Consider the following 18785-nt stretch of genomic DNA (forward strand, 5'->3'; position numbering starts at 1 on the left):
CTTAATTTAGCTATCACGTTTATCCTATACCAGACACTGTCCTAACCACTTGGGATACAGCAGTGAATAGAACATATAAGGCCCCTAATGAAGTTTGCATTTAGATCTGGAAAGACTGATGAAGGACTGATATTGCTGCTGTTGCTGCTAAGTCGCTTCAGTCGTGTCCGACTCTGTGCAACCCCATAGACGGCAGCCCACCTGGCTCCCCCATCCCTGGGATTCTCCAGGCAAGAATACTGGAGTGGGTAGGACAGATATTAGGTAGCGATAAATGCAATAAAGATAGCAACATAAAGTGATGTGACAGGAAGTAATTGGGACATTATTTTAAGTTGGGCAGTTAGGGAAAACTTTTCTGAGGAAACGACATTTAAATTCAACAATTACAAATTATATATACATGAGAAAATAGGAAAAGACTATCAGTGGTCTCCTGGAGCAGACAAGATCAAATTTATGATGGGGTAAGGGGAGGCAAGGAGGGAGGAAACTGAAAGAAGCCACAGCCTGAGCCACATGGAGGAAAAGACACATTTGCAAAGGACCGGCTGGTCAGAAGAGCTTCAAGCCAGAGCCACTGGACAGAGAGCTGGCGGTTGGGGGGGCATACTTAGACGGCTATCAGGATGACCAAGTGGTAAGCTGCATTTGGAGCAGCTGGGTCAATTAGGTCCTCACATACTGTCCCCGTCAACCTGCTTGTACTAAGCAGCAGTTCACAAAGGCACAGTCCCAGGTTGAAGCAGTGAAGATGTGCACTAGCTGGAAAGCGGGGCAGCTGGAAAGCGGTGCCCATGCCAGCGGACGAGCACCATACCCCTGCCCGTCAGCAGCTCATCCTGTACCTCCCTCAAAACCACTGGCCATGAGCTACTGGACACTCAGGCAGGTGAATGCACTGTAACACAAAAATGAGCAAATTGCCAAAAAAATCGCCAAACAGATGAGGAAAATCAGCACTCTGAGGGAAACACGTACAACAAAGAGAATAACATCGGAGGAGATCAGGGGTCTAACAAATGAGGGGCAGAGGAGACATGCCTTTGGGTACCTACCTACATGGGGCACCACAGAGAGTCCAGAGAATTTAAAAATTGTGCACGAAGTAGATTTTGTAGATTTTCAACAACTCTTTAGATTTGCTGAATACACAAAGCACGCCCACATCCTAGAATTGCTGTGCTTGTTCACTTCTGGACAAATTATATCACAGCATACAGAGAGAAAATGCATTGTTTCCAGGCACACATGATGTTATTATTATTAGAGTTAACTGAAATTAACTGAAGTTTCTAATGTTAATTTGAATGAATTGCAAAGTGAATTAGTAAAACAGAAGATTGTACTGAGGACTCTCCAAATATACAGTACAAAAGGACAAAGAAACAAAGTAAAGATGTTAAGAGCCATGATGGATGAATTTAGAAGTTTTGAGATCAGCTGTAATAAGCATTTCAGAAACAACTGAGTTGTTCAGAAGAAAATTACCAATGAAAATGTCCAAGAATAAAGATAGAAATTTTCAGACTGAAAGGACCCATCAAGTGCTGATGAAAGAATGAAAGTGTAGGAAGAAAGAAAGGTAATACTTATAAACACTGCGTAGTACAATATTAGAGCTTGAAGGTTAAAAAAAGTCCAGAAGCTTTCCAAGGAGAAGAATCAAGACTAAGAATGACATCAAAATTCTTACCACTAACAATGGAAACTAGTAAATCGTGGAGAAATATCTTAAAAATCTTATAGGAAATGACTTTAAATCCGGTCTAACTTTTCATTCAAGTGTAAGGGTAAAATACTTTTTCTAATATGTAAGAACTCTGAAAATTTATCAGCCTTAAAGCTATATGGAATATAGCTTGAAGACATAACTCATGCAAAATAAGTAAGAATCCAGGAAAAAGACAAGTATGTTAATATAAGAAATAGTGTTGGGCAAAGACATCAGAAAAACTGATAAGAATGGTTAGAAAAGGGCTTCTCAGGTGGCACTAGTGGTAAACAACCTGCCTGCCAATGCAGGAGATGTAAGAGACGTGGGTTCAATCCCTGGGTTGGGAAGATTCCCTGGAGGAGGGCATGGCAACCCACTCCAGTATTCTTGCCATGGACAGAGAAGCCTGGTCGCAAACTCCATGGACAGCAAGGCCCATAGGGTTGCAAAGAGTTGGGTACGACTGAAGCGACTTAGCACACATGCATGGTTAGAAAAAAATGATGAAAACATAAAAAGGTAAAAGAAACAGAACCTAGTACTAAAATTTAAGATGACTTCATTAAGTAGTGTTAGGAAAAATAAATTTGAAAGCATGCTATGTTCCTTCTCAGCTCGAATGGAGATGGTGATTAATAGCAGACAATAAGATGAACATGTAAGTTTAAACCTACCTGTTAACAATTTAAAAGTAGAAACATGGAGAAGGAAACGGCAACCCACTCCAGTATTCTTGCCTGAAAAATGCCATGGACAGAGGAGCCTGGCGGTCTATAGTCCGTGGGTCACAAAAAGTTAGACATGACCTTGCGACTAAGCACACACACACATGTGTGCGTGTAAGATACATGCAAGGCTGTCAGATCACTAGGATTTGTATACTTAAAGATTCAATAAACATTTATTAAGAAAAAAAGTAGAAACAGAATGCCCAAGTTCTCTCACTAGATAAGACAGAGTGAATATGTGTGGGACTGATTGTTCCAATAAAAATGCAGGGAAAAAACCCAATCCCAACGAACAGACAAGCTTAATAAGCAGAAAACACAAAATATTGGTTACAGTAATCACAATAAATGTGAAGGTATTAAGTTTCCCTATTAAATGCCAAATCCAGTTTTAGTTAAAAATCACCATCACCTTCTCAAAAAGTTAAACATAAAGTTAGCTACTATATGACTCACTGATTTCACTCCTAGATACAGACCCAAGAGAAGTGAAAATATAGGTCCACACAAAAACGTGTATGTGAATGTTCACAGCAGCATTGTTCATAAAAATAAAAAACAGGGTACAATTTAAAGATACATCAACTGATAAACTGGTAAAATCTGGAATATATCCAATGAAATATTATTCAGCCATAAAGTACTGATTCATGCCATATTACAGATGAACTTTGAAAACATCATGCTAAGTGAAAGAAGGCAGTCACAAAAGCCTGCGTGCTAATACATGCTAAGTCGCTTCAGTCATGTCTGACTCTGTATGCCTCTATAGACTGTAGTCCCCCAGGCTCCTCTGTCCATGGGATTCTCCAGGCAAGAATACTGGAGGGGGATGCCATGCCCTCCTAAAGAGGATCTTTCCAACCCAGGGATCTAACCCATGTCTCTTATGTCTCCTGTGTTGGCAGAAAAGTTCTTTACCACTAGGAAGATGGGAAAGTCCAAAACCTGGGAAGCCCAAAAGGTTAGTCTTTAAGTCCATTTACATGAAATGTCCAGAACAGGCAAATCCACAGAGACAAAAAGCAGATTTGCGTTTGCCAGGAGCTGGGAGAAGGAGGACAGGGAAGTGACTGTTAGTGGGTACAGGTTTTCCTTCTGGGGGGATGGAAATGTTCTGTAACCAGTGGTGACTGCATAGCTTTGTGAATATATTGAAAATGAATTGTATACTTTCAATAGGTGAATTTTATGGTATGTGAATTCTATTTCCATAAAAAAAAAATTTCTACCCCAAGAAAAACAGAAGTCCAGCTAGATACTGGTTCTAAGGAACATAGCTGAAATAAAGTAACTGTGAATTTTTTTTTTATAGTAGTATACTGAGGTTGAGTACCTCTATTCCTCAGAAAATAAGTGTAAGACTGGGAAAATACAACCACTTCAGGGTGCTGGAAAATAACCAAACACAAGTAAAAATCTGAGAAGTGTGTTTATCGATGAACAACTGCTATAGCATAGGTTAAAAACTGTGGATTTATTGTCTTCCAGGGAGGGGGTGTTTCCATAACTCCTCAGTTCAGTGAAAACTCACAACTTTACTGGCTGAAGGTTACAGATTCAGCCCAGGGGCGAGATTTTAGAAACTACAGAGCTATAAAAGGCTGAGATCATAAACACACCACATCCCTAGCTGACTGCTTAAAGATATCTGTTATGTGGATCATCCCAGAGTCTGGCAAAAGTGGAAAGCTTAGGAAGACTTGCGAATTTGATGTGCCTTTGAATGTGATAAAAGGTAGAAGACTTACTGACTTCAGGCATTTGAGCTCTATGCTCAAATCACTGGCTGACCACTAAGCTAAGAAAGCTCAGGTGAGACCCCGAGGGAGGCAGCTGGGATTAGGGAATAAAACAAAATCTGAGTAAAGACAATAGCAGCTATACAATGAGAGAGAATAAGAGAGACAGACAGACACACACACACACACAAAACAGACACTGCAGTTTGAATCTAGGCAAGCCTTCAGAAGAACAAACTGAATCCGGACACACTATAATTTATCACATATAATGCTCAGTTTTTAACCAAAAAAATAAGATGTGAAAAACAGAAAAGTGTGACCCATACTTGGGAAAGAAAGAAGTCTTTCTTTCTGAGTCTGAGTGGGCTCAATTGCTGAATTTATTCTATTAGCAAGCAAAGCCATTATTATAAATGTTTACATAATTTAAGGAAAATATGCTAATGACGACTAAACAAATGTGGACTTTAAACAGGAGAACATAAACTATAAAAAGAATCAAACAGAAATGTTAGAGCTGAAAAGCACAATAAATGGAATGACAAATTCATCACATTTAGCTAAAAAGACTTGAGATGGTAAATAAATCAATGAATGTAAATAGAAATTATCCAAGCTAAAGAACAAAGATAAAGAATGAAGACCAATGAACTGAGTCTCACAGAGACCTGTGACACAGTCTCAAGCATGCCTGGATAAGTATAACTTGAGTCCTAAGAAGGAGAGAAAATCGACAGAAATTAGTAAAAAAAAATTTTTAAGCTGGTGAAAACCCTTAGTTTATGGCTTAAAGAAACTCAAATCCCAACAACCTACTGAAAAATTTCAACTGCCAAGCAATACACTTTATGCCCATTATGAGAACAAAAAAGAAAGAAGGGGTAATGATAGAATGGGGGAAGTATGGAAAAGTCTTACTTTAATGAAATCATTGCATACACCATGGCTGCAAAGGTACTCTTATGCTTTCACTGATCCTCTTATCTTGAATTAAATTTTGTGTGTACTATGACATAAGATGAAGTTCACTTTCTGTGTTTACCCAGTTGTTCCTACACCATTTGTTGAAAATACATTCCTTTCCCAATTGAACTGTCTTGACACTTCTGTCAAAACTAAATTGACCATATGTGTGTGTCTTTCTGGACTCTTGACTGTTCACCTCTAGCTTTTATGTCAAAATCTCAGACTTGAATATTGTAGCTTAGTCTTAGTCCTTCAACTTTGCTCATTTTTTTCAACACTGCTTCAGCCATTGTAAATCCTCTGTTTCCCCACTGACATCAATTTTAGAATCAATTTGTCAATTTCTACCAAAAAAACTTGTAGATTTGTAGTGGGACTGTGCTAAAATCAAGATGAATTTGAGAAGTGACTTCTTAAAAAATACCGAACCTTCAAATCCACAAACATGACATATTAAAGAAAAAAATTCTCCAGAGCCCTGTGTATCGAAATGTGTGCTCAGTCCCTAAGTTATGTCCAACTCTTTCACGACCCCATGGACTGTAGCCCACCAGGCTCCTCTCTGTCCATGGGATTCTTCAGGCAAGAATATTGGAGCGGGTTGACATTTCCTCCTCCAGGGGATCTTCCTGACCCAGGGATCGAACCTGCATCTCCTGCACTGGCAGGCAGATTCTTTACCATTGAGACATCTGGGAAGCCCTGTGTGTCAAGATAGGAGCAGGTAAAAACCAAGTATTGAGATTTGTATTTAAAACATCATGAAAACTTCTTTTATATTATCCATAGATTATATGAGCTAGAACACAGACAGCATATGGAAGCTGTGTAGGCTCTACATACATATCTGTATAAAAGGTCATCCCCAAGTAGACAAGATCTAATCAAATTTGGAGAATACATATGGGATTTCAGAGATGAATTTGTTCATCATATATTATTAGTAAGCTTGGTGGAAATTTTAGAAAGTGGTTCTTAATTCAGAAAACAGCATATCTGGAAAACATGGTGTTCTCTGAAGAATACCACTTATTACAAATTAATAAATGCCTGTCGGAGAAGGCAATGGCAAGTCACTCCAGTACTCTTGCCTAGAAAATTCCATGGATGGAGGAGCCCTGGTAGGCTACGAGTCATGGGGTCACTACGAGTCAGACATGACCGAGTGACTTCACTTTCACTTTTCACTTTCACACATTGGAGAAGGAAATGGCAACCCACTCCAGTGTTCTTGCCTGGAGAATCCCAGGGACGGGGGAGCCTGGTGGGCTGCCGTCTATGGGGTCACACAGAGTCAGACACGACTGAAGTGACTTAGCAGCAGCAGCAGCAATAAATGCCTAATGATTTTGGAAGGACTGATGCTAGAGCTGAAACTCCAATACTTTGGCCACCTCATGCGAAGAGTGCACCCACTGGAAAAGACTCTGATGCTGGGAGGGACTGGGGGCGGGAGGAGAAGGGGATGACAGAGAATGAGACGGCTGGATGGCATCACCAACTCGGTGGACATGAGTTTGAATGAACTCTGGGAGTTGGTGATGGAGAGGGAGGCCTGGCGTGCTGTGATTCATGGGGTCACCAAGAGTCGGACACGACTGAGCGATTGAACTGAACTGAATGACAGTAGTAAAAACATCCTTTTACCAAGGATCGTAAAAGACTAGGGTGAAAGACATAAAAGTAATGACTACACAGTGTGACAAAAGTTATCACTAATATGCTAAAGAAATATAGTAAGAGAATATCCAACTGAAGCAGCTAGAGCTTTATGAAAATGACTTCCATAAAGAGCTGACATTTGATCTGAGGCTTAAAGGACAACAAATTATACAGGTAAAGAAGGAAAGAAAGAGATTTCTAGACAGAGCAAATGCAAAAGCATGAACGTAACAGCACAACTGAAAGGAACTTCAAGAGTCAACCTGGCAAAGTGACATATGGAGAATGCAAAAGATGAGGCTACACCGATGAGATGGGAAAAGGCTGCAACATGGCTAACGTTTGATTACAGCATACAACTAGAAGAACTACTTGTAGAAGATTCCACATTACAGTAGAGCAATATAAAACCATAACCACAGGAACACAGATCCATCAAAAACTGTCAAGGTAATCATGGTGATAGCTGGATGAATGCCCTATGATATTCACTGACCACATGTTAGTTTTGTGATATTGAAGATTAGTTGCTTATTATTACGAAGTGGGCATCAAATTTTAACTTATTTGAGAAAACTCTTAAAACTGAGAAAATTCTAATTAGTTTTCTAGTAAACTGGAAAAAGAATCTTATTATTTGATTCTAAGTGACAGAAATACTTCATTCAGAATACTAATGTCCAGTAGGAGTGACAGTGGAAGACTCAATGATTTAAAGCTATATTACAGAATATCTGGGAGGCACTCTTTGAAACACCAAAGTCATAAAGTATAATAAGAAACTACCTAACTAGCAGTCTTAGCTACGCAGAAAATTGCAAGGAACCAGGAAGTAAGCAAAACATTTGCTGAGCAACCAAAAGGAGTATCCAAAGCCTATGTATTTTATTCAGAGGAAAGTCCTGAAATATTCAATCAAAGCCTTTTAATCATATGCATAATTTTAACAAACACAGTACCTACATCCTTACTCACAGTGTATTAGCAGTAAAAATGGAACTGGGGATAATAGATGGGAGTGAGATGTTACATTACCATTCACTGACAGCAGAAGAAATTTAAGGTGACAGCCTGAACATAAAGGGGATAATGAAAAACCATATAAAGCAAACACAGGAACACAAAAAAGCACAGCAGTCCAAGGCATGTAGCTAGGAAGTAAACAGCTGCACACATCCATAAGCAGCCCTGAAAACATCACTAAATCAGAGTACTAAATGATAATTAACATTATCAATGAGAGCCCCAAGTCATCTAGAAAATGTTAACTTACGTTCAATGAACTCTTTTTTAGAAGGCAGGGAAGCATGTAATACATTTTGGAAAAATCCAACAAAACAGTTAAAAACAAAAAGCATGGATGCTTAAAACTGTAGGCTTTGGTAAATAATCTCGAAACTTCATGTAACAGAATGAGCATTCCTCTAATGCCATTCCAACATATTAAACTTCTTAAGGCCTGAAAATAATGGAACTTCCAATGTGTCTATTCTAGAGCTTAGACCACTCTAATCATTCTACAGAATTTTATCCTCATAAGATCACTGGATAGAACAGACGTTCCTGAGAATTGTGCATGGCCTCTGGAACTATGAACTTCCTGAAATTATATGTGAGACTTTGTGTATCTGTGTGTACATGCATTTTTTTCTAGAGGAAAAGGGTCTGAAACTATCATCTGATTCCTAAAGTCTTAAAGCAAAGAAGACTTCAGAATATTGGTTTAGATTAGAAAATAAGTGAGGAGAAAATAGCCAATTTATTCATAGAAAATGACTAACTTATGAAAACATAATCAGCACATTATGCCAGCTATTATTAAAATGTTACTATATATGTGAGAGCATTTATACAGTATTCAACATAAACTATAACCACTAAAACTTTAAGAAACATGTGGAGCTTAAAGAAGGCTGTCTGGAAGCGCAGGGATGCAGCCTGTTTATCTTTAGTCATTAGAATATTCATATTCGACAACAGAATATCTAGGTGCCTAAAAATATAGTACATCTGGCTTCATATGTCTTACTACTGTATTTGGACATATTCAGTCATTCTGGCTAAAGATTCTAAGGAATTATGAAACAAAATTTCTTTTCACTTTCCTCCTTAAGAATCTCCACTGAAGCACCCATACTTAACTGAAACAACATTCTCTTGAAAGTATCTTATGTCTGGTGTTTATCATTTCAGAATTTATACCAGGCACTCTTTACCTAACAGATTTGACAGATTAACCAAGACTCCATTTCCTCTGTGAAACATCCTGAGTGATGCTCATGCGACACTGAATCCTCGTGGCTGCTAGTGTTTTACTAAGCTTGTACCCTTTGATTTCCACTGGTTAGGCTGTTTTGATTACAGAGTCTGCTAGGTTTGTTCCCAGACTTATTTATGCCATTTCTCCATGCTATAATTATAATTCACTTAATATTATGTAAAGTGACACAGTAAGTGTCACACAGTAAGTGACACCAAAAGGCATATATTTATCTGAAAATCAGGCACTCTGAAAACCTTTTCAAAAAAGGAAACCAGCACTCACACATATCAAGTTAATTTATATGGGTGTGAGACAGTGGCAAAAGCTTAAGGTGACCATCGTGACTCTAAAAGGATTCTATAATTGGATTACTTTTCAAGTATTTATTAATAATTTCCAGCTTCACTTTGCAGAAATCAACCAAGAAAAGATCTTGGCTCTCTATCAAAAGACTGGTAAACAAACATATAACCACTTAAGCTACGCAAGAATCTTTTGTTGTTGTTGTTGTTTTAAAGTGATTCTTGCTTTAACTGACCTTTTTGGCTAAGTGAACGCTTTGGGTCCTGATCACTTCAAATAGAAGGGATTTTACTGTATGTGACCTATGATCAAGATACTAAGTTCTTGCTAAGATATCAGAGGCTAGTGGCCTTCTATGGATAATGCTTTACCTCAAAGGAATACACTCAAAAGGCAGAGATGATAAGCATTATGTCAGTCCACTGAGGGACAAACTTTGCCTCTCTGAAACTCTCAAATCACACTATAGGAAGATGGCTTTCTTTACCCAGAAAGACAATTTGTGCCTTTTCAAGAGGCAAATTACTAGGATTTTCATCTTAAGAGTCAGCTGGGCTAATATAAATGAATGAATGTTTTAACTGAATAGGAAACACCGTCTATGGTATAACTGTGGAAATTTCTGGCAAACTACTGAAACACTCTCATTTATTAGAAAATGATTCTTACCAATCTAATTCTGGAAGTTAAAGAAACCCCTAAGTTCTAAAATATCTAACTATTGTTCCTTTATATACTAATACAAAAAAAAATGGATTTACCATGGATTTTTAGAAAACAGAGCATACTGTAGGAACACCATTTTTAAGTAACATGAGACAGTCAATGTAAGAGAAAAAATGTTATTTACATGGTGTCATCAGTCACATATTTCTTATATTTTTAGTGTGTATGTGTCACTTTGAGAAACCATAAACCATTAACGTTAGTAATAAAGTTCACTAGTCACACTGAGCAGCGGAAAAGCACATCTTCACTGGGAATCAGGAGAAGACCCCACAGAAAAGCGTAAACACAACTACCTGGCTGCTTGTGGTAGGTGAGCTCTCTGCTCGTTAAGCAGAACCACCGTTTCTTGAAATTCTTTTTTCCAATCCGAGTTCTTCCCTGAGCTCTTTTATACATCTCACTGCCAAAACAACAGATGTAAACATTTAGCTACAAGTATTAAAAGAGTTAATCCAAAACAAAAAAAATGGGCACAGTCATTTCCTCTTTTAAATGACACAAACCGTTGTCAAAGACTATATTAAGTATATGTCTCTGACATCTATAACTGCTACATTTATTTTGGCCATACTAAGGGAATAAAATCTTCAAATAATTTAATATTTACAACTGTACTCTCCAGAACTAAAAAGGCCAAGTGAGTAATTTTCCCCTTTAACTTCCAATGAAAACACTAAGACCGAACAATGCTGTTACTTTCTTTTCAAAGTACTCTAACACCCATAATCTATTTTTGAAAACAACTCTCGCACTGTATGGAAAGAAGTCCTATCCGTATGGCATGAAGTGAACAGCACAGTGAGGGTGAATTACCTGACTGATGTTACAGGCAGTTTTAGCACAGAGCGAAACCCAGTCTTCACGTGGGCACCCACGCTCTCTGTACTTACTTACTGTCTACACTGAAATGCGACCGTAACATCTAATTTCATTAGATTACCCTTCTTTCAGGTGCACAGGCTCACTTGTGCCGCTGGACTCTTTAGTTTCAGTAGATGAAATTTCATCCAAGAACTAAAGGAAGAAAGGGGCAAATGTTACACTTTGTGATAAGGTACGTTGTAAATTCAGTTTATCAGTGTCACAGATAGATAATATAGTGAAGTTCTTTATTAAAGAACAAAGCAAAACACATATTTAATTGTAGAGGAAGACCCTAAAATACATACAACAGGTATTCTAAAAAGCTTATCCTTAAAGTTACTTAAAACCCAGAATATGTGTCCTGATAGAAATAACTCAACCCACAATCTCTTAACTGCAACTCTGAAACCTATAAAGTTCTGAGTACACAGACCTTTTTGCTTCAGTAAACTCACTTACAGTAACTTTACGTAAACTGGGAAAAGGCTATTTAAAGCCTGTATTTATCCCACTTAGGGTGGATATTCACTAATACGCTACATAAGCATTCATAAGTTTGATTATGGGGTGTTATCCTGTGACCTCCTATAATATATAACATATACCTCTTATCTTTCAAAACTCTGAAAAACTAAATTTTGAAATACTTCTGTTCCCAAAGATTTTTGATACAGGTTGTGAATCTATATTGTGGGTCAGGGATCATCAAACTATAGCTCAGCAGGCCAAATTCAACTGGTTTTTGTAAGGCCCAAAAGTTAAGAACATTTTTAAAATGTTTCAGTTTATGTTCAGTCGCTCAGTCGTGTCCGACTCTTTGTGACCTCATGAATCACAGCACACCAGGCCTCCCTGTCCATCACCAACTCCCAGAGTTCATTTAAACTCATGTCCACCGAGTTGGTGATGCCATCCAGCCGTCTCATTCTCTGTCATCCCCTTCTCCTCCCGCCCCCAATCCCTCCCAGCATCAGAGTCTTTTCCAGTGAGTCAACTCGTCGCATGAGGTGGCCAAAGTATTGGAGTTTCAGCTTTAGCATCAGTCCTTCCAATGAACACCCAGGACTGATCTCCTTTAGAATGGACTGGTTGGATCTCCTTCCAGTCCTAGGGACTCTCAAGAGTCTTCTCCAACACCACGATTAAAGGGTTGTAAAATCATAGAAAAATATGCGGCAGTGCCTTTATGTGGCCATCAGTCTAAACTATTTACTCACTGGCTCTTACAGCAAAGTTTGCTGACTTTTATTATACATAATTGACTTCAGCCCTCAGAGCTAATATTTCAGTTACGACTAAAGTATAATTTGGGTTCTCTGGAATAACCTGGAAATCTAATAACCATTTAGAAATCTCCTATGGAAAATGTGAGAATGTGGTGGCTCAAGAAAATGTGGAGTACCCAAATCCAGCAATGGCAAACCACCTAATGATGGTCATTCAGCTTCATGAATATGTTACCTCAACTGGTCAAGAGATTCCTGACATGTGGCCTTCTCTTCACAGGAGAGTAAAATTCGGGGTTCAGGGACAATTCCCATTCTTAGAAAAGACTCCTATTTTGCCCCATAAGTGAACTATTTGTTTAGTCCTTGTTTTTTCCTTTATACTTTTCTGTGTTGTCCCGCTTAGAGTTTAAAACAAAAACAAAGTACATTCCAGTAAGGATGACAGTGAACAATCTAAGGTAGACTTTGTGGGCACAGTCATTTTCTCTTAAGACTGGCTATAGATTGCCCATAAGAATCTCCATTGTGGTATTTTCCAGTATAATGGTTATTTAAAATTCACTGGAAGAAATCTTAGTAAGTGAAAGAACAAGGACAGAGTTTCTTTTGAATCATATGTGGGTGACAAAGAACAAGTATTCAAGGGAACTAAAGAAGCGTCCTATTACATCTTCAGTTCTCACAAGTGGACCATCCAATAATGGTGTGAGAATTAACTTGAATATTTTTAGTGTTTTCCTGTGGGCACTAATTTTCTTATTTGATATTTATTATTTATTTATAGTTATTTACATTTATTACTTATTTGTTATACTGTTAAGGAATATGAGGTAAACCTAGTTATATAAAGCAAAAGGAAACATAATAATTAAGATGGACTCTAGGCAGGGTGAATACAGCCCTCAATTTGCTCAGGGCCATTCTGTCTACAACTTTGGTCCTGGCATAATCAAAGTACTTCTTTTTATTCTTGAAAACTTTGTAGGTTTGGACACTAAATTATATGGTCGACCTGTTTATAGACCTACTCTGGTATTCTTCCTAGACTTTGTGGAAATTAAGTATAGGATTCAGAGTTATAAACTGTTCTCTTCTGGAGCAGGGACCAATCTCACTAGTGAGAGCACCACTAATTAAATGACAAATTGGGTTTCATAAACTTTTGCAATTCCTAGTGCTGCACATATCTAGATTTAGCCAGTAAATAATAAGGAAAATTCATATGTTAGGGCAAAATATCCTATACAAATCTGAGACAGGAGATGTACCACAGTGATAGCTCATAGGAATGTGAGTGGGTGACTCAGAGCAGATCAGGAGCAGACTAAACTCCTGGCACCCTTAAATACTTTCTCCACTGACATTACCCACTACACACATTCTGATAATTGTATCAGGAAAAAGAAATCAGATGCTGCCAGAGCCTAGGTCGTGGAAATGGAAAAACAGTCCCCAAACAAAAGACAGTACATTATAATCTTGCCAACAGAAGTCTGCCTACACTGTCCCACAACTGTTTCAACAATGTCCTAAAAATAAAAAAAGCCAGCTTGTTCTTTGAATATTCTTTTTTTTTTTTATGTTTTTTGGTGTGTGTTTTTTTAAGGGGACATGTGAGTTACTTTTTTTTAAAATTTATTTTCTTTGGATGTGCTGGGTCTTTGCTGCTGTATGCCGGCTCTCTGTGGTTGCGGTGCGTGGCTTTCTTGTGGCAGTGACTTCTCTTGTGGCGGAGAACAGGCTCTAGGCACATGGGCGTTAGTAGTTATAGCACGCAGAAAAGTAGTTATGGCTTGTGGGCTATAGGGCGTGCAGGTGTCAGGAGTTCTGGCATGTGAGCTCAGTTGTTCCGCAGCACATGGAATCTCCCCAGACCAGGGATTGAACCTGTGTCCCCAACACTGGCAGGCAGATTCTCACCCACTGTACCACTCTGCATATTCTTTTGAAAGACTTCCTCCTCAAAAGTATTCAATCACTGCTTAAATTTTTTTTTTTTTGGTTGAACTTACATTGTTATTCTAGATGAAAAAGTTCCAACTGGCTTTAATTCTTTAAATAATCGTTTTCATTCATGAGTCTTTGTAAGAATTTTTAAAGTACACACACAAAAATACAAACAAAATGTGCTTTTCAACAAAATATACTCTTGGCAGTCACCAGTGAATCACACTACAGAACTTGAATGCAATCTTTAAAATCTGACCTTGTTAGTTTGGATTCATTAAGTGAGAATTGTGAAAAATAAGACAGTACTTTCTTCAAGCTAAGCTTAGATATACTTCAAAATAGTTTTTCTTTACAATTTTTTAGGGTTTTATAACAATGCCATATTTTGCTTTGGATGACTCAGAACTAAAGACTTAAATTAAAAATCTCCTCAAAATAGTCTCAGCTTCTAAGTATAGCAACTTTGGTTTGTTGTAGGCCTTTTGTTAGGATATTATATGCTGTAGGCTTTCATACATGTTAAATTAACTTTCCTCAGGTTACTAATCACAAACCTATACTATATATGAAATATTCAGTAAGTCATATTTTTTTCCCGTGTCAATTAAGTGCCCACTTTATACCAGGTACCATTAAGCCTTTCTCCCTAGACCAGAGATCCTCAATCAGAGGCAATTTTGTTCCTCAGGGGACTTTTGGCAATGCTTAGTGACAGACATTTTTAGTGTAAAAACTGGGACTATGCTACTTGCATCTAATAGTAGAGGCCAGGGCTGCTGCTAAACATTTTACAATGCACAAAAAAGCCCCTCATATCAGGAATTACCTAACCAAATTGTCAACGGTGCTGCTGTTAAGAAATCTTAACTCTAGATATTTATAATTTGTGTTACTAAAAACACTGGCAATAATAGCTGTTGCTAAAACTCATTTAGGTATTTCCATAGTTAAAAAACCCATAGTTATGTATGGGGGGAGAAAGGCAGAAAAAGACAGCCTTTTTATATTTGACAGATAGTTTAAATGTATTTTTTTAAACTGGGGATTGATTCCTAGGAACAATAATAAAATGTTATTTCCCTAATGCTATTTGGTAAGAAGTTAATATTTCCAGAGTAAAACAATAATTACCTTTTTAACTGCCATAATATATCCTTCTTCTTGAAACATTTTGAAAAATTCACACATGAATGTCTCTTTGAAACTTGACTAAAAATAAAAACAACACACACACAGAACATATATATGTTAAGTAGAGAACTAAGAATACAGAATATAATGGGCTGTATTTTGAAGTTTAGGATTAGGGCCTAAAGGGGTTCAATCATATATTTCAAGAGAGTTATGGGCTCTGGAGCTGGAAGATTTCTCTCAAGAGCTGCCGGATGATTATGGCACAAAAAGATAAAGACAAGGCTCTTACATCTGTTAACTAGACTCTTTACCCCATCCTAGACACATTAGTTTAAATGAAACTGTCTTCTTTAACAGGTGACTAAGACAAGATATTCAAGACAACTATTGCATCTCTCTATATATACATAGTTTTTTTAAATTTCGCTTTGTTTTTAATTTGGAAGGGAGTGAGCAGTGAGGGAGCAGGGATCATAGGGTTTAACAACATTTAGAAGTGTGAGCACAAAACAATACAAAGTAACACTCACCTTGCTTTTGGACAGACTCCCCCAGCTTCCCAAAGTCTGAATAGTTTTTGAGATGAGAGTTAATGTTCTGATTGTCTGTGGATCCTAAAGAACACAGAAAGGACATAAAAAGTCTTGTTAGGTTTTTCAAGGAATAGAATTTGTGTAAAAAGTAGAACACAGTGAATGGGCTGCTACTGCTACTGCTAAGTCACTTCAGTCATGTCCGACTCTGTGTGACCCCATAGACGGAAGCCCACCAGGCTCCCCCGTCCCTGGGAGTCTCCAGGCAAGAACACTGGAGTGGGTTGCCATTTCCTTCTCCAATGTGTGAAAGTGGAAAGTGAAAAGTGAAAGTGAAGTCGCTCAGCTGTGTCCGACCCCTAGCGACCCCACGGACTGCAGCCTACCAGGCTCCTCCATCCATGGGATTTTCTAGGCAAGAGTACTGGAGTGGCTTGCCATTGCCTTGCTCTAAAACAGTGACTCAAAAATGTTTATTCAAACGAGTTAAAACATAGCAAAGGATGGGCACAACTCACTGGACTAAGGAATTAAAAGACTAAAGAAGCCATATGTAATTGACCATCCCTCCTGAAGTAAATATATCTAATGACATGCTACTTTTTAAAGTCATAATTTAATCAATATTATTTTTTAGGGGGGGTACAGTATGGTAGATGGGACTACCTAAACAAATTGTATTTACTTTTGGAATGTCAATGGCATCTACTTCTTTCTACTTTATGACTTAAGATGGCAGTTTCCAAATTTTTTGTACTCAACCCACTTGTAAGCATATTCAGTAATCTTATGGCTTCTGCAATCAGTTGTTTTCACCATGGAAGCAAAGACCTAACTTCAGCTTAGGAAATGAGAAATCATTCAGTTCGTGTAGGATTTTAGCAGAAAGTAACTATTTAAGTCTACAATCCAAGGTGTTTTCCAGGGCTGTCTGCTAGAACAAAGTAAATATAAATAAAACTGACCAAACAGTGTTCCCTAACAAATCCTTGTTTTTTTTTTTTGAGGTGTAACTTACAGTGAAATGAACAAATTTTAAATATATTTAGTCTGATGAGTTTTCACCCATCCATACATTTTGTATAACTAATTCCTCTATCATCATATAAAACATCTTTTCTGTTCTGGAGATTCAGATAAATAATATCTGCCATCAAAAGACATATTCAAGAAAATTTAGATACAGAAATGTTTTCGTAAACTAAAGTGGCTGATATTCCTTAATATTTTAGTATCACCATACTGAAGATAGACAGTGACTGTGATGAGATGGCTAAGGATATAAGGCAATTCTGAAAAGGAAGGGGTATCTGAGATATGATGGTTATGATATACTTATGAAACAGTTACACACCTTAATTATGGTTATTCAGAAAACATTTTAGCTACAACATCCAGGATTCCATTATATCTATAAAAGGGCCCTCCAATTCTCTCTCTGCCTTTTAAGAATATAAAATTCTTAATAATCTGCTAACAAGCTGAATTGGAACTGAATTTCATCAAGACTTCCCTGCTCAAGTTTGGGTAAAACTGCATTCATCTACTTATTCCTTAATCTTTTTCAACTGGATTTTCTTCTTGTCTCCTCTACTAAAATTGACTTCTCAAAATTCAAAGAACTTCTAAATGGCGGTTCTCCACTTCAATCACTCTGTAACTTTCATTACTGGTCCTGACAATGTCATCACGCTCAGGTCACCAGGATTATTCCTTGCTCTCAATTTCTATAGTATGAACTGTCTGTACTGCTCACATAGATTCATGTTTGCAGTTTTAGACTATGTCTTATGTGTTTGCCTTATTTCCCCAATTAGAAGGAAAAGTTCATTTAAAAGCAAACAATAAAGTTATATGACAGTATGAAGCAGTCCTTCCAGCATACTGATTAGAAAGGTGACCTAAAATACAGAGTCCGTGATTAGAAGGATTTTACTGCAACCCATCTGTTACAGGGATATGCAAATCCAAGTCTGAATACAAGGCAAGGTCACAAGTTCAGAGGTAGGAGTTCTGTTTATGTCCAGAATGCCATCACGCTTTCGCTGCTCCAGAGTTCCGTACGGCTTCAGTTAACAGAGCCACAGAAAGGACAGCCCTATGAACAAAAGGACACTGGTCCACTGCAGCTACTCATAGATCATTCATTCTTTGACAAGAAAAGGTGTGTTACCACCACAGCAGTGTGGTTTTACTCAATTCTCAAGTTAAATAAGTGGCCAATGTGTAGCTGCTAAGAAGAGAGGTGGCCTTCAGAGCCCAGTTTAACTACAAAACCTATGTGTCTCCCCTACACTGTATTAGCAAGTTTCCTTAGGGGAAGGTGTATCTTCCTCATCAATGCCTCTCCAGGGCTGAGCACAGCATTGAATACACTGCAGGTGTTCACACACCTGACCTGCTAAGAGGCGGTAAGGAACAGGGGTGAGCTCCATAGTCTGGGAGGACTGAAAGGATCAGAATTCTCATTTAATCCAGTTCAAACTGAGTGAGATCAATTCGTAATGTTTTAACTGTATGACCCTAAAGAAGTTCTTGTCATGTATGGATGTGAGAGTTGGACTGTGAAGAAAGCTGATCGCCGAAGAACTGATGCTTTTGAACTGTGGTGCTGGAGAAGACTCTGGAGAGTCCCTTGGACTGCAAGGAGATCCAACCAGTCCATTCTAAAGGAGATCAATCCTGGGTGTTCATTGGAAGGACTGATGGTAAAGCTGAAACTGCAATACTTTGGCCACCTCATGCAACGAGTCGACTCACTGGAAAAGACTCTGATGCTGGGAAAGGTTGGGGGCGGGAGGAGAAGGGGACGACAGAGGATGAGATGGCTGGATGGCATCACCGACTCTATGGACATGACTTTGAGTGAAGTCCGGGAATTGGTGATGGACAGGGAGGCCTGGCATGCTGTGATTCATGGGGTCGCAGAGAGTCGGACACGACTGAGCGACTGAACTGAACT

General features: G+C 38.2%; 1 protein-coding gene across 2 annotated transcripts in view; it reads right to left on the reverse strand.

The window, feature by feature from the left end:
• Positions 1–18785, reverse strand: part of RASA2 (RAS p21 protein activator 2) — a 126823-nt gene that overhangs the window by 8598 nt on the left and 99440 nt on the right. Inside the window, exons 16-19 of one of the 2 annotated variants that reach the window (XM_055412637.2) lie at positions 15821–15904; positions 15288–15365; positions 11054–11127; positions 10407–10513 (exon numbers count right to left, since the gene is read on the reverse strand). In XM_055412637.2, the coding sequence (XP_055268612.1) occupies positions 10407–10513; positions 11054–11127; positions 15288–15365; positions 15821–15904 (343 nt within the window). Of the gene's footprint in view, positions 1–10403; positions 10514–11053; positions 11128–15287; positions 15366–15820; positions 15905–18785 lie in introns of both variants that reach the window. The other variant, XM_055412627.2, reaches the window with a different exon arrangement.

This window comes from Moschus berezovskii, chromosome 1, assembly GCF_049115385.1.
Source record: "Moschus berezovskii isolate FMDL1 chromosome 1, NW_MosBer_1.0, whole genome shotgun sequence".
Lineage (NCBI taxonomy): Eukaryota > Metazoa > Chordata > Mammalia > Artiodactyla > Moschidae > Moschus > Moschus berezovskii.